The sequence below is a fragment of the Lycorma delicatula genome, chromosome 9 (genome assembly GCF_047948215.1).
Source record: "Lycorma delicatula isolate Av1 chromosome 9, ASM4794821v1, whole genome shotgun sequence".
Taxonomy (NCBI): domain Eukaryota; kingdom Metazoa; phylum Arthropoda; class Insecta; order Hemiptera; family Fulgoridae; genus Lycorma; species Lycorma delicatula.
Window position 1 is genome coordinate 29,746,548 of NC_134463.1, and position 13,624 is coordinate 29,760,171.

General features: G+C 29.9%; 2 protein-coding genes across 8 annotated transcripts in view; one reads left to right on the forward strand and one right to left on the reverse strand.

Moving 5' to 3' along the window:
- The window catches only part of LOC142329798 (protein HGV2-like), a 169,743-nt gene that overhangs the window by 142,112 nt on the left and 14,007 nt on the right, over positions 1-13,624 (reverse strand). The gene's annotated exons all lie outside the window — the stretch shown is intronic.
- LOC142329799 (uncharacterized) overlaps positions 1-13,624 on the forward strand; it is a 156,034-nt gene that overhangs the window by 136,824 nt on the left and 5,586 nt on the right. Inside the window, exon 5 of the mRNA XM_075374613.1 lies at positions 12,778-12,915. Coding sequence (XP_075230728.1) covers positions 12,778-12,915 — 138 coding nt within the window. The remainder of the gene's footprint in view (positions 1-12,777; positions 12,916-13,624) is intronic.

Below are 13,624 nucleotides of genomic sequence, written 5' to 3' on the forward strand. Positions count from 1 at the left end.
CCACAAACTTTGAAAAAATTTGCAAGAAACGCTGTAAAAAGAATTGAAGCCTGTATTCATGAAAATGGCGGCCACTTCCAACATTTACTCTAAATGTAAGGTAATGGATGGTAATAATAAAAATTACATTTACATTTACACATGCCTTTTTATTATTTCAACACCTACCAATATAAGGTTGGGTTGCGTTTTATATGGGACACCCTGTATTTATTTATTTACCATTTTCTATATTAATATATTTTTAAAGGTTTTTAGTTCTTGGTTGTTATATAAAAATTGTTCAAGAATTAATTTTGCATAACTGATAATAAATTTATTGAAAAGCTATTTGAATTTTCATTGAATTTTTTTAGGTTAAACATTAGGTTTTATTTCAATTTTACTACCTTGCTTTTTGAAATATATAATTATTTGGGTTCAATTAAAAGCAATTACCCTAAGACTGAACAAAACAGTAAAAGATTATTTGAGGTTATAGTCTACGGTAAGGCAATATAATCCAGGTTCAAATAAGAGTGAAATTATTTTTAATTGAATCTGAACGGTGCTTTGGCAGTTAGGATTCAATTAATGAAAGTGTTCAAAACCAATCTGTTAGAGAATGGAGAAACCCAACTGTTCTAAGCAGGAGAAAAGGGTGTTTAGCACGATAGTCTTTTTTTAATAAAAAACTAAGAGAGACCACAATCAACAGTTTATCACAAGATAATCTAGAATAACTATGTTATAAAAAATTTACATTGGTATACATGAATTACAGTTAAAATGATCTTTGACAGAAATACTTTTCACAAAATACTGTACCTAACTTTGGCATAAATATGTGATTGTTACATGTGTATCTATTTATACACAACTAAATCTGTAGTGGTTAACCACAAAGGAACTGGAATAGGTTTAGTTTAATAATAATGATGATGATGAGGTAAGCATGTTTAGTCTGTGTTTATTAATACATAACAAAGCAGATTACTGAATTTTATTAACCAAAAATAGAAAAGAAAAAAGTAAAAAAGGTGAGGTAAAGTATAAAGTAACAGCGATAAAAAGAAATAAGACAATTAAGATTTTGTTGTTGGCAAACGGAAAATGTTTTAAAACATTCAAAACCAAATGTGTTTAGAAGGGTGAGGAACTTTATAGGATAAACAACCCCCAAAGGAAATTTCCCCACCAGACGAAATCTCAATGTGCTTTTCGAAATCTATTTATAATACATGAAATTACGTTAAGCATTTTGCCTAGTACAAATGAAAAGAAATAACATATCAGCTCCAATGAAAAATTGTAAATTTATAATCTGATACAGTAATATTAGTACATCACGAAACGTCTTGAATAATAAATTATAGGATATCTACAACAATTATAAATCAGTACAATTATGATTCAGAAACCTGCACGATGTATCTTATTTCAGTTATTTCAAAATTTTTACAATTTTATTTTATTTAAATTAATCTCAATTAGCTAGAAAAGTATGCACTCCTGTTTTATCAATGAAATTATTCCTAAGAAAAATATACTGTTACGTAGAAATCAATTCTAAAATGATTTTTTATTCATTTTTACTCGACTTGGAAGAAATACAATGAATAAGTAGTACAAACATCTGCACTCTTGCATCTCCAGAAATGGCAAAACTGATTTCATAAATAACCAAATTATTTTGTCTCATTTACCCAAACGATACTAAATATGTAAGAAATATTTAAAAAATCAAAATAGCGCATAAATTTTGGAACATTTAACGTAAATGTTTAGAAATATTAAAAGTTTTATAAAATTTAACGAAACTGATTTTTACTAAAAGTTTTTTTGGAACATGGTTAAAAAAAAGTGCACCACCTTTTTCTTTATTTAAAAAAAAAATAAATTCATTTTTTTTTTTTTTGTTATGAAAGAGCTATGGTTATTGGAGCTAATGGTTATTTGTTATGGCATCAACAGCTATGGTTATTAGCCCGGTACAAATTGCTAACATATGAAAAGATGCCGTGTTTTGCCGGGATTCGAATTCGGGACTTCCGCAAGAAATGCCAAGACGCTACCTACTCGGCCACCGAGGTCGGCTTTGTTTTATTTAATTAACTATAACCAAATCATTCCTAAAAAAAAGGATTCCTGATTTCTGGAAGATCGTCAGTCACTTGATCAATTTCGAAAGTATAAAAATACAAAATAAAACCTATTATAGAAAAGTAATAGCTCCAAAACATTTATTTTAGATATACTTTTAGTTATTTTTTAATTACATGCTTAAGTTTTAAGCTAATTATGAAATGAATATCTGAAAACTAATATTTCATCGAGCAAAAAAATTTTAAAAATCCCTTTCTGCATGCCAAAAGGCGGAGGTAGATTAAACCGGAGCTAAGTAGGGGATAAAAAAAATTTCCACCTTAAAGTTAAGAAAAACTTCAAATTTACTCAATACGACAATGGTTGCACGTGAAATAAAGTTTCAATGTTTAGCATACAAGCCCAATCTTCTTACAATTCCAGAAACATTTTAGTCATCCCTTACCGTAAGGGTTGGTCATATCAAAAAATTTGTTTCTGACAAACATTTTAAGTAACGTTTAGAGGACTAACGACCACTTTAAACCGATTCGATACTGTACCTATTAAGGATTCTTTTTTTCTTCGAAACCTCATTTTTTTCACCCCCTGATCCAATGGTTGGTAATATCAAAAAACTTTACTTAGATAAGTTTTAGGCCCTTATCCAAAGAATAGTAGGAACTTTAAACGATATGTTACTTAATATGAAAGTTATAGCGATATTTAGGTTTTTGAAAAAAGACCCCCCCCCCCATTTCCACCCACATGGTCCGATTTTTCGCGCGATTTTGTTAGAAAATTATTCTTAATTTCATATTAATTTACAATACTAGAATTAACAATAAATAAATGCAACTAATATTTAACGGAATTGAATATAAAGTGGAGGAAACGAAAACATACACAAAATTACATCAATTTTCTGCCGTAACTCGGCTATCCGTTACCCGATTTAAAAAAATAAAATGTCATTTTGTTCAAAATAAAAGGCTTAATATTTTAGTAAAATATATATTTTGATAAAACTTATATTTATGGATATATAACGGATTGAAAATAAACATGGGCGCCATTTTGTAATTTGGGAAGGTATTTAAATCCTGCTATTTTGATAATATTTTTACCGACACTTACCAAATATTAAGGTGATTCCTCTAGCCTAACATGAGATATAAATTTTTATATAAAAATAACAAAATAGCAGACAGGGGTAGAACGAAGGAGAAATTGCCATTTTTCCTAAGGATATTTTTTGATTAGTTTTACAAGTAGAATTCGAAAAAGTATAGCCAGCCCACCATTTTAATCTGTATACATATTTATAAAGCCTATGACACTGCCGGTAACGTTATTAAAATATTATTAATATTTAAACTTAACGTTATTAAAAATAATTCCAACGCGGGGTCATACATCTAAATCGGTTCAGTCATTGAGCTGTTACGATGGAACAAATATACACACCCTACATACAATTACACTTCTTTTTGGGCAAAAGATATTTCAAGAACACATGCAGCTTTATTAATGTCATTAACATAAATGAAAATATGCAGATCACATTAATAAATGACACCGTTTCATAAGTAAAAGATATGACAATTTAAAAAATGTATAATGTAAACCATACCTTATATACTTGAAAAGCTATTTAATTTATAAATGTAAATAATAACAGTCAACAAAACGACTGAAATTCAATAATGATAGCAAAGAGATTTCATCTAAACAAATTTTCGTTTCACTTTTACTAAAAAAAAAAAATGAGATACAAGGTTTCGGATCGTTCAGAATGAAGCGTTGAGATGAGAGTTATTCAAAAACGACTCATTCATCTGATAGATTTTTCAAATTTTTTAACTTTACTTAAACATATATATATATATATATTTACATATTTATATAGTCTATGACACTCCCGGTAATGTAAGGTTTCCAATGTGGATTCATACAACTAAATCGGTTCAGCTGTTGAGCTGTTACAATGGAACTAACATACATACATACATACATCCTAAATAGATTATACCCGTTTTTGGGTGGTCGTGTAAAAAATCCAATGATCGCTTATTCAAAACGTATTCTAAGTATTCACAAAGGTATCATTCCTACAGATAAATGTTTGCTGTATTTCGGGGTTTATTATGTGAATATGTAACAGTATATTCAACACAATAGAATGTGATGGGAAATCACTTCATCCTCCCTTCCTTGCGTAAGCCTGACATCATGTTATTTTGACAAATGACTGTCAACTTTTTAAAGTCCCTAAACAGATTTCCTTTAGTATTATTAAATCATTAATTGTTTTATTTATAAACAACAGACTGAGTCCAATTAAAATTTCATAATTACAGATGAATTCTGTTACGCATAAAAAAATTCCAAGCCTGACTGGGATTTAATCCAGAATCTTTTATTTGGAAGTCAGAAATGCGACCATCTTTCTAGATATTGACAAAAGTTACGACACCTGTAAAGGTTCCAACAAAATTTTATAACTTTATTTTTGTTTTAAAGGGTAATTTTTCCAATAGATTGAACAAAATGTACAAAAAATGCATATTATTAATTGAAGAGAAATTAAAATCCATTTCAAAATTTTACATATAACTATACAGAAAAAAATGTTCACACAAAAAGAGAAGGATTCCTGGAAGTATTTTAAGATACAGTGGAATTCCTATAACTCGAATATTCAAGGGAATAAAAAAATTCGACTTACGAAAAACTCGAGTTAGGGAAACATACATGTTGCAAAACTACTACCCAATGTAAATTCATTCAAGTCAAATGTACAACACTATTGACGAAAAATATTGCATTTTTTCCATATATAGTCTTATTACATCACAGCAATATTATTACATCATATGATTCAGCATTATAAAAACAGTATACATCCCAACCTCATAGGGGAAGACACCCGCCTAGTGACGTTCCGGTGGCCGCACTACACCCCCCCCCCCTCCTAACACACGGGAGTCGTCTATCGTCCTCTGACTTTTTACATCTCATAGTAATAAGCCTGGCCTCGTTGGGATGCCACCGATGCAAATGCCTAGATAGACATTTGCATCGGTGATTTATTAATTCAGCTTTTGCCTTCGCAGTAGGCCTCGTCCGGACATCTTGAATGTCCTACATCGTATCCCTCTGAACTAGCTAACCGAGCTCGCAGAAGCGCGAACACCGCGCCTAGTTCTACTTGTTATGAGCCAATTCCGTGAATTTCTTGTAATTCGGGGCAAGTAAACATAACATACCACCAAACATGTTGATCGCAACAACGATTTAGTCCTAGTTCCCTTAATGAACTCAACTTTAGTCCAAACCTCAGACTTAGGTTAAATTTATGTTAAAGTTAAGGAAAAATACAGTATATAGTACACGTAATACTTGCTAGTACGTATATGTAGTATGTATATAGTTAAGTTAAACTTTACTTACCTGAAGAGTATTCATTACCGCGGAAGACACTAACCAAAATGAAGGCTAATAAATACACACGAAAATACCGTAAATTAATCACATTTTTTCTCACTGATAATCAATTTATTGCATAAAAATCGTTAATGAATGAAAAATAAAAAAGGCTATAACTTAACATGAATAGTAAAACATATCGTTGTTGTATATAAAACACGGTTCAGTTTGAAATTCAAGGATTGTGTTATTAAAAGTTTTTCAGATAAAATAAAAATCATATTAAAATTATAGAAAATAAAATAAAAAGTGAGGAATAATTGGCTCTTTCGTAAAAAAAAACTGAATTTAATTAAAATCTATTAAAAAAATTGTCAATAATTGTCCGACGTTTATTCAGATGCAGTATTGTCAACCATTTTTCTATATCTGCCACAGTGGAAAAAATCGATTCCGGTACACGGACTTTTGACTCAACGAATCGTCAAACAGAATCAACATTATCCGTAACTCCCATTAAAGTTAGGCGCGGTACGCAGGGTAGTTCTTCATCATTGTGGTTATCCAATCAGTATCTATGGTGTCATTCTCATTTGGCTTTGCGTTAATCGTATTGATTACAATATCTTCGTCAGTAGGGTATTTGGCTACTACCAAATCTTCTTCTATAGAAACATAATCCCGAAAAGTTACGTCGCTGGGTACTTGCAAAACATCGGTAACAGACTGACTGCCATTCATTATCATCGTCATCATCACCATTATTGTTGCTAGAACAAAAGTTTTCCACTGCTAGTTTGTTCACATTCCGACAAAATAAGGGGTTGTTGTGGGTTTTTAAATCCAGCTTTTATAAAACAGTTAAAAATTGTTAGCTCAGTCACATCATTCCAAGATTTTTTAACTTCCCATAAACGATGAAGAGAATTAACTTATGATAACATTTTCATTATAATCCTTTTCCTGTACATTTGCTTAAAACTTTGTATAATGCTCTTATCCATTGGTTGGAGTTTAGAGGTAATATTTGATGGAGAGAAATCGCATTTTATCGCTAACAATTCCTGAGGAAACGATTTTGGATGTGCCGGGCAGTTGTCAATAAATTCTACTTTTCGAATGATAATAATGAACCAATTTGAATAACCATTTTTCGAAGATTTCACTAATAACCCACGCTTCTCTATTGGCTTCGAACTGAATAGGTAAAGATTTAACGTTAGCGAAACAACGTGGATTTTTTGATTTACCAACTAAGAGAGGTTTCAACTTTTCTGTTCCCGACATTTTCACAGCTAAAAGAACTGTGACGAGGTGTTTATTTCCCTCCGACATTTATCACCTTTAAAAGTTAACATTTTGTCAGGTAAACATCTGTAAAAGCAGTCCAGTTTCGTCACCGTTAAAATGTCAGATTCACTGTACGTGCTCGTAATTTCTTTTACCTTACTGTTTACCCACTTATTACAAACTTACACTGGCACTTTCACCACGAAATTTTTAAAAATCATTCCACGCCTATCTTAACTTATTAAACCGACCCACACTAGCTTTGAAATCCGTACAATTGAACCGTCTCGCAAAGTACTCGGCTTTTTACGTAAATTTGGTCTACTGATAAATAAATTTTGTTCGTGACTGTTTTTAAACCTCTCTAAAACAGAAAAAACACCCTTGTTTACAGTAGCAAACAAACCCAAACAGACAAACGAAAACTAAGCATACGAGCTGAGACGGTTATAAAGACACGTAGACCGACACTTCTTACGACAAACTACTGACGCCTGATATATAAGATTTTGCTTCCCTCTTTACTACATGTTGATTTTTTCTTTTTTGTTATCGCATAATAACGGACGTGAATCGTACTTTTTTCATATTTCTGAACTAAAATAAGATTAGTATTATAAGCCTAATGTTTAACTTCGTTTTTTTTTATTTTTTGTAATAAACTAATCAAATTTTTTACTTCGATTTATGGAATTTTTATTCGAGTTAAAGGAATTATATTTCCAAATAACGTAATACAATACGGCCGGGAATTAGAATAGATTTCGAGCTATAGGTATTCGAGTTACAGGAATTTGACTGTAGTTAGTTTTTATTTTATTAGTTTCTTTTAAATTTTAATAAAAATAAAGATATTCTACATTTTTATAACGTTTTTAAGGTAAAAAAAAAAAAAAAAAAAAAAAAAACATATTTTGTAAATAGAAAAATAAATTAAAGCTGCACTAAATAAACAATAGTGACAAAATACATATTACCTTTTGAATATGTATTTATGTAACGGAACAAGTAATCCATCACTAGTAAACATTACATATTCTTAAACAAATATTTGTTTTAGCTTATACACATTTTAGTGTTTATACGTCGACGAGAGCTTATCGTTCATAGAAAATGACATACCGTAGCAACATTATGAATGTAAATTACGATGCTCTTTACAAACATAGTAAATAAACGTAATGTTTACTTTAAAATACAATACACAAATTGTAAAAATTACCTACTCATTTTTTATTTTTTTTTTAAATTCTGTAAAGAAGGATTCTAGGAAAATATTTCATATTGGGTTTTTGAAACTAAATATTATACTAATTAAAAATTACTCGGAAGAAATTTTTTACAACGCAATAAAACATTATTATAATTTGAAAAGAATAAATTTATAAACAAATTCGCAGGAAAGACCAAAAAGGAAAGTATATTAGACAAATAAAACTTAACAAGAAAGTGCCATCATAAAAATATATTCAATCATTCTAATTTGTTTAAAAAATTCTGACAGTAACACAATCCATCCAAATATTTTTTTATTTTTTTAAATTTAACACATATCAGTCTTTCGGTCTCTACCTGGGTGTAAAATATAATTAATTCTGAATATACTAAAACTAAAATAGAAATAATGTACTGCTTGAAAACGAAAAATGAGAGTTTCTTTAAAAAAAACTGTGAAAAAGAAATAACCCTAAATGAAAACTATGTAGTTAAATATAACAACCGGGTTGGTCTTGTGGTGAATTCGTCATCGCAAATCAACTGATTTCGAAGTCGAGAGTTCTAAGGTTCAAATCCTAGTAAGGACAGTTACTTTAATGAGGATTCGAATACTGCATCGTGGATACCGGTGTTCTTTGGTGGTTGGGTTTCAATTAACCACACATCTCAAGAATAGTCGACCTGAAAGTGCACAAGACTACACTTCATTTACATTCATACATACAAGGTCTGTAAATATAGTAATGAGACTAGTTTTTTTTTTTTTGGCAGCCAAAGTGGCAACACTGTAAAGTTACTAGTAAACATATGGTTATATGAACAGCTGATTTATATTAGTATTAATATTTTTATTCTTTTGTTGCCACGTGAGACGTAAACAAAATTTTAGCGAACCGAGTTTTTGTTGTGCGTTTCAAAAATGAGTGATACTAATTATGAGCAACGTTGTGAATCAATTTTTGTGTTAAACTAGGTAAGAAAGCTACTGAAACCTTCTCAAAATTGAAAAGGGCGTATGGAAATGACGCTCTGTCACAAGCCCAAGTTTTTAGGTGGTTTGAAGCATTTTCAGACGGCCGGGAAGACGATCCACGCTCTGGAAGACCGTTTACGTTAAAAAGTGACGACAATGTTGAGCGAATCAGACTTGATACGGTACGACCGGCGATTAACTGTCAGAATTATTGCAGAACAATTGAATTTAAACCATAAAACAGTCCATGAAATTTTGACAAACGAACTCTAACTTGAAAAAGGTTTGTGCAAAATTGGTCTTAAAAAACCTCACTGGTGAACAGAAAAACAAGTGTGGAAGTGTGCCGCGATCTTCTAGGGCGAATTGAAACTGATCCTGATTTTCTAGACAATGTTATTACTGATGATGAATCTTGGATATTTCAATGCGATCCAAAAACAAAAAGCCAGAGCAAGGAGTGACACACTTCAAAATCACCACGTCCTAAAAAGGCAAAAATGAGTAAATCAAAACCATGCTAATTTGTTTCTTTGATAGTAATGGTATTGTCCATAAGGAGGTTTTGCCTACAGGACAGACTGTAAATCAATATGTTTACTGAGAAATTCTTAACAAACTGCAGAAAAGAGTTGTCCGTGAGACCAACCATCATAGACAACTGGATGCTGCATCATGACACTGCACCCTCAATTAATGAGTTTTTGCCAAAGAAAAACATTCCTGTAGTTCCTCAACCACCTTATTCACCTGACTTGAGTCCCTGCAACCTTTTCCTGTTCCCGAACTAAAATTTAGAAAAATAATCAGTCCAAAAAGTAACTACATTCTACTTAACTCAGTAATGAATGATCGTATCTTAAAATCTTTTTATGAAATTCTTCGGCTGTACAGTCTCATCACTCTTAATGGTCTAAAAAGACTTTTCAGCCTTTTCAATCATTAAATGTAGCAAATATAAACAAAAAATTATTCAACAAATAAAATGTGACTTGATGTTGATTTAATTAAAAGTTTAATGTTAATAAATAATCAGTCAAATGTTTCTATTATTAAACAACTTACAAAATATTTTAAAGAATATAATTATTTAATACTTTTTATGGATGTATGCAGAAAAAAAATGTACGTAAAACTTTCAAGAAAATTACCAGGAAAGTCTCCTAAGAAAAATATGAATGTCACTTTTACTGTCCCGTCATAGAATGAATAGATTTTTATTATTTAAATATTCTCAATGCGTGTACATTTTTAAATGTTTTTATCAACATCTTTTTGAATCATTCGTATAAATTTATACAATATTTTTAAAAAAATTGCAAAACAGTGATTTAATTGCAAAATTAAAAAACAATTTAGATCCAGAATAACAGTACAAGGTGAAAAGATAAAGATGCTACGATTTGCTGATGATATAGTAATTCTAGCTGACAGTAAAAAAGATTTAGAAGAAACAATGAACGGCATGGATGAAGTTCAACCCTAGAACTACTGCATGAAAATAAACAAGAACCAAACGAAAGTAATGAAGTAAATGTAGATGAACCAGTGAATATAAAAATAGGAAGAAAAAAGATTACAGAGGTAAAAGAATTTTGTTATTCGGGAAGTAGAATTACTAAAGATGGACTAAGCAGGAACAATATAAAATGCCAAATAGCACAGGCGAAATGAGCCTTCATTCAGAAATATAATTTGTTTACATGAAAAGTTAATTTAAACATCAGGAAAACATTTTTGAAAGTATATGTTTGGAGTGTAGCTTTAAACACAGAGGAGAGCGTTGCCTCCTTTTGTTACCAGAAAATGCTGGGTAGAGTTACAGAATCTAAAGTTATTCTGAATTTACTTGATAATGGTTTTGGAAAATGCAAGAGGCATTCTAATGGGAGGAGAAACACTTAAGACCACTGTATCATTACTGATCTTTAATGTCTAATGTGAAGTACACTTTTCTATAAATCTGAAACAACAATCAATAAAAAAAAAGACACTGGGATGTTTTGTAATGTAGTTACAGATAGATGGAGTGGGTAGTGAGAGAGGTACAAGAGAAGAGGAACCTGATGAAAATGATTATAACATGATGTACACTTTAGTTGGGTCATATTCAATAGCAGCAAATGTGCAAAGGAAAATGAGAAAGAGTAACTAAGTCTGGAATAATTGAAGATTTCAAGGAAAGAAGCCGTTTCAATGAAATTAAAAATGCTACTCAGTACACCACAAAAAATAATGAAGGATTTGTCACAAAATATATTAACTGAAGATGAGAAAAAAGAAATCTTAATAAAAAAATATCCTAAAAGTATATTAGATTATTAACATATAATCCTGAAAAGTTGAGATAAAGAGATTTGTAGAAAATATAAACAATCTGAAAACTTCTTCTAATCAAGTTAACAATAACATTAATAGAAGATAATAAATTATCAAAGAATGTAATAGAAATGTTTTACTATTATAAAGACAGAGTTCAAAAGTGTTAATGTTTGAAAGAAAATGTTAACATAATTTGAATAACAAATATAACAAAAATTGCCAAATACAATTATAGACATTTCAGAAATCCTGAGTTTAGTTTTTGATATAGAAAATTACATAACATGTAAGAAAGTGGACATTTTTTTCATTAAATTCTGTTGTTTTTACAAGATACAATTAAAAATAGATGGTTTCTGGGTCATGCTTAAAATACATGATATAATAGTTACATGATATAATTCACATGGTATAGTGAATATCAACCTGAAGTTCTAGGTTTGATTCTAGAATTGAACCTAACAGCATTTATACTGTTTTTCATCAGACACAAATTGTTACATAAACAAAATCTTTAACAGTAAAAAATTAGCAAGACATCAGATTTTGAAATCTATGTTTTCACATTCTCTATCTTATATTTAGACAAATTATTTTTTCAAAACGTATTCGATCAAATAAAAAGAATAAAACTAAAGTAAAACAATTTTTTTTTCTCCTACTTCATAGACGATATATACAATATATTTTGTACTGGTGTATTATAATGCATAAAAAGAAAATTAAATTCTTGTTTTATACAATTTGTTCCCTGTAAGAATTGTTTTCTCTGAAAATAATGATGTTCATTATTTACCCTCATGATGAACAGAGCAAATTGTAGCTTTGAATATAAAACGCAGTTTGGGACTTGATGTGCTAATATACAACAGTAATAAGCAATAATAATTGAACATTTAATTTAGTGTAATTACAGATACAGTATATATTCAAGCATTAGTGAAGAATTTTTTGATTTAAAAATAATCTAAATTAAAATTCTTATTTTTGCAATCTTTGTTTATTGAATTATTAATACCAATTATGTAATAATGAATTAATAAAACATGAAAATAATAATAAATTAGATGTGCATATGTAAAACTACAAATATCATTACTGTTGTCCTATTTGATGGGTGTAAATGTTTCCAGGTTCAGTTATAAAGTATCGACCTTCTACAACATAAGCTTTTATTTTCATTGTACACACTACAATGAAAATAAAACTCCTTTTCCACTGAGCTAGTACAAGCTCAGTGGAAAAGGCAGGGAAACCATGTCACTTCTCACTTTTCCTAGTCAGTCTGGTATGGGATCATATTCTGGAAACAGATACATGCCATGTTATTCAGCAGATACCTGCTGAAAATACGATTTTCAGTAACAAGTTTCAGTAACTTGAAACTTATGAAAGTCAGTTACAACCATTATAGTTGTGGTATATAAAATATATAAATAATAATTACAAATATGTAAACAAATAAAATATTTCTGTTACAGGAATGCAAAATTTATCAATATCTTGCGCACTAGTATGTCTAATAATATTGGGATCATCAGCTTTAGTTGGTGCATTTGGCGTTTTAAAACACCAGATAAGTGCTGTCCTTGTAACAGGAGTTATGTATCTACTAGCAGGTAACAAAAGCATAATTTCATATTACATGGAATACGGTAGGTAGGTATAAGCCGACAGTGTATTAAAATTATTGTGGTGTATATACTCCACAGTTTCTACCAGTATGTTAAAAATTTTTATTTTAGTATTTTTAATAGTAATAATAATTAAAAACTGTATAGCATTATTCAAATGAAAGTAAAATTACTTCTTCATTTATAGAAAATAGTGATCAAGCAATTTTCAGGATGTTGTTAATGGTATATTTTATGAATGTTTGTTAAGGCATACTGTCTGTGCCCATAGGTGAAAGCAATTTTCAAAAATTCTTTTTTATGGAAAAATCAATAATAAACAGATCTCTAAATAAAATACTGTAGCCAAAATTTAAGATATCTTAAAACAAGAGAATTAGACAAAGAAAAACATCTGATATTTCTCACCAATAAAGAAAACAATAACAGACAGGAAAGATTTATATTTTAGAAAAAAAGAAACTAAGATTTTTTTTTGTTAAAGAAAGAGAAGAAATTGACTGACTGGAATGTCATGTTACAGCTTGCACTTTACATTCTGCCAATATTTGTTTAGCCAATGGACGTGATCAGAACATAAAATAGATGTAGAGAATTAATAAGATCACTGTAAGGATCCTTTAACACCGATCAGCATCAATCTCACTGATAGACTGACTACAATTTGTTCATCTGCTTTATTTGTAATCCTACC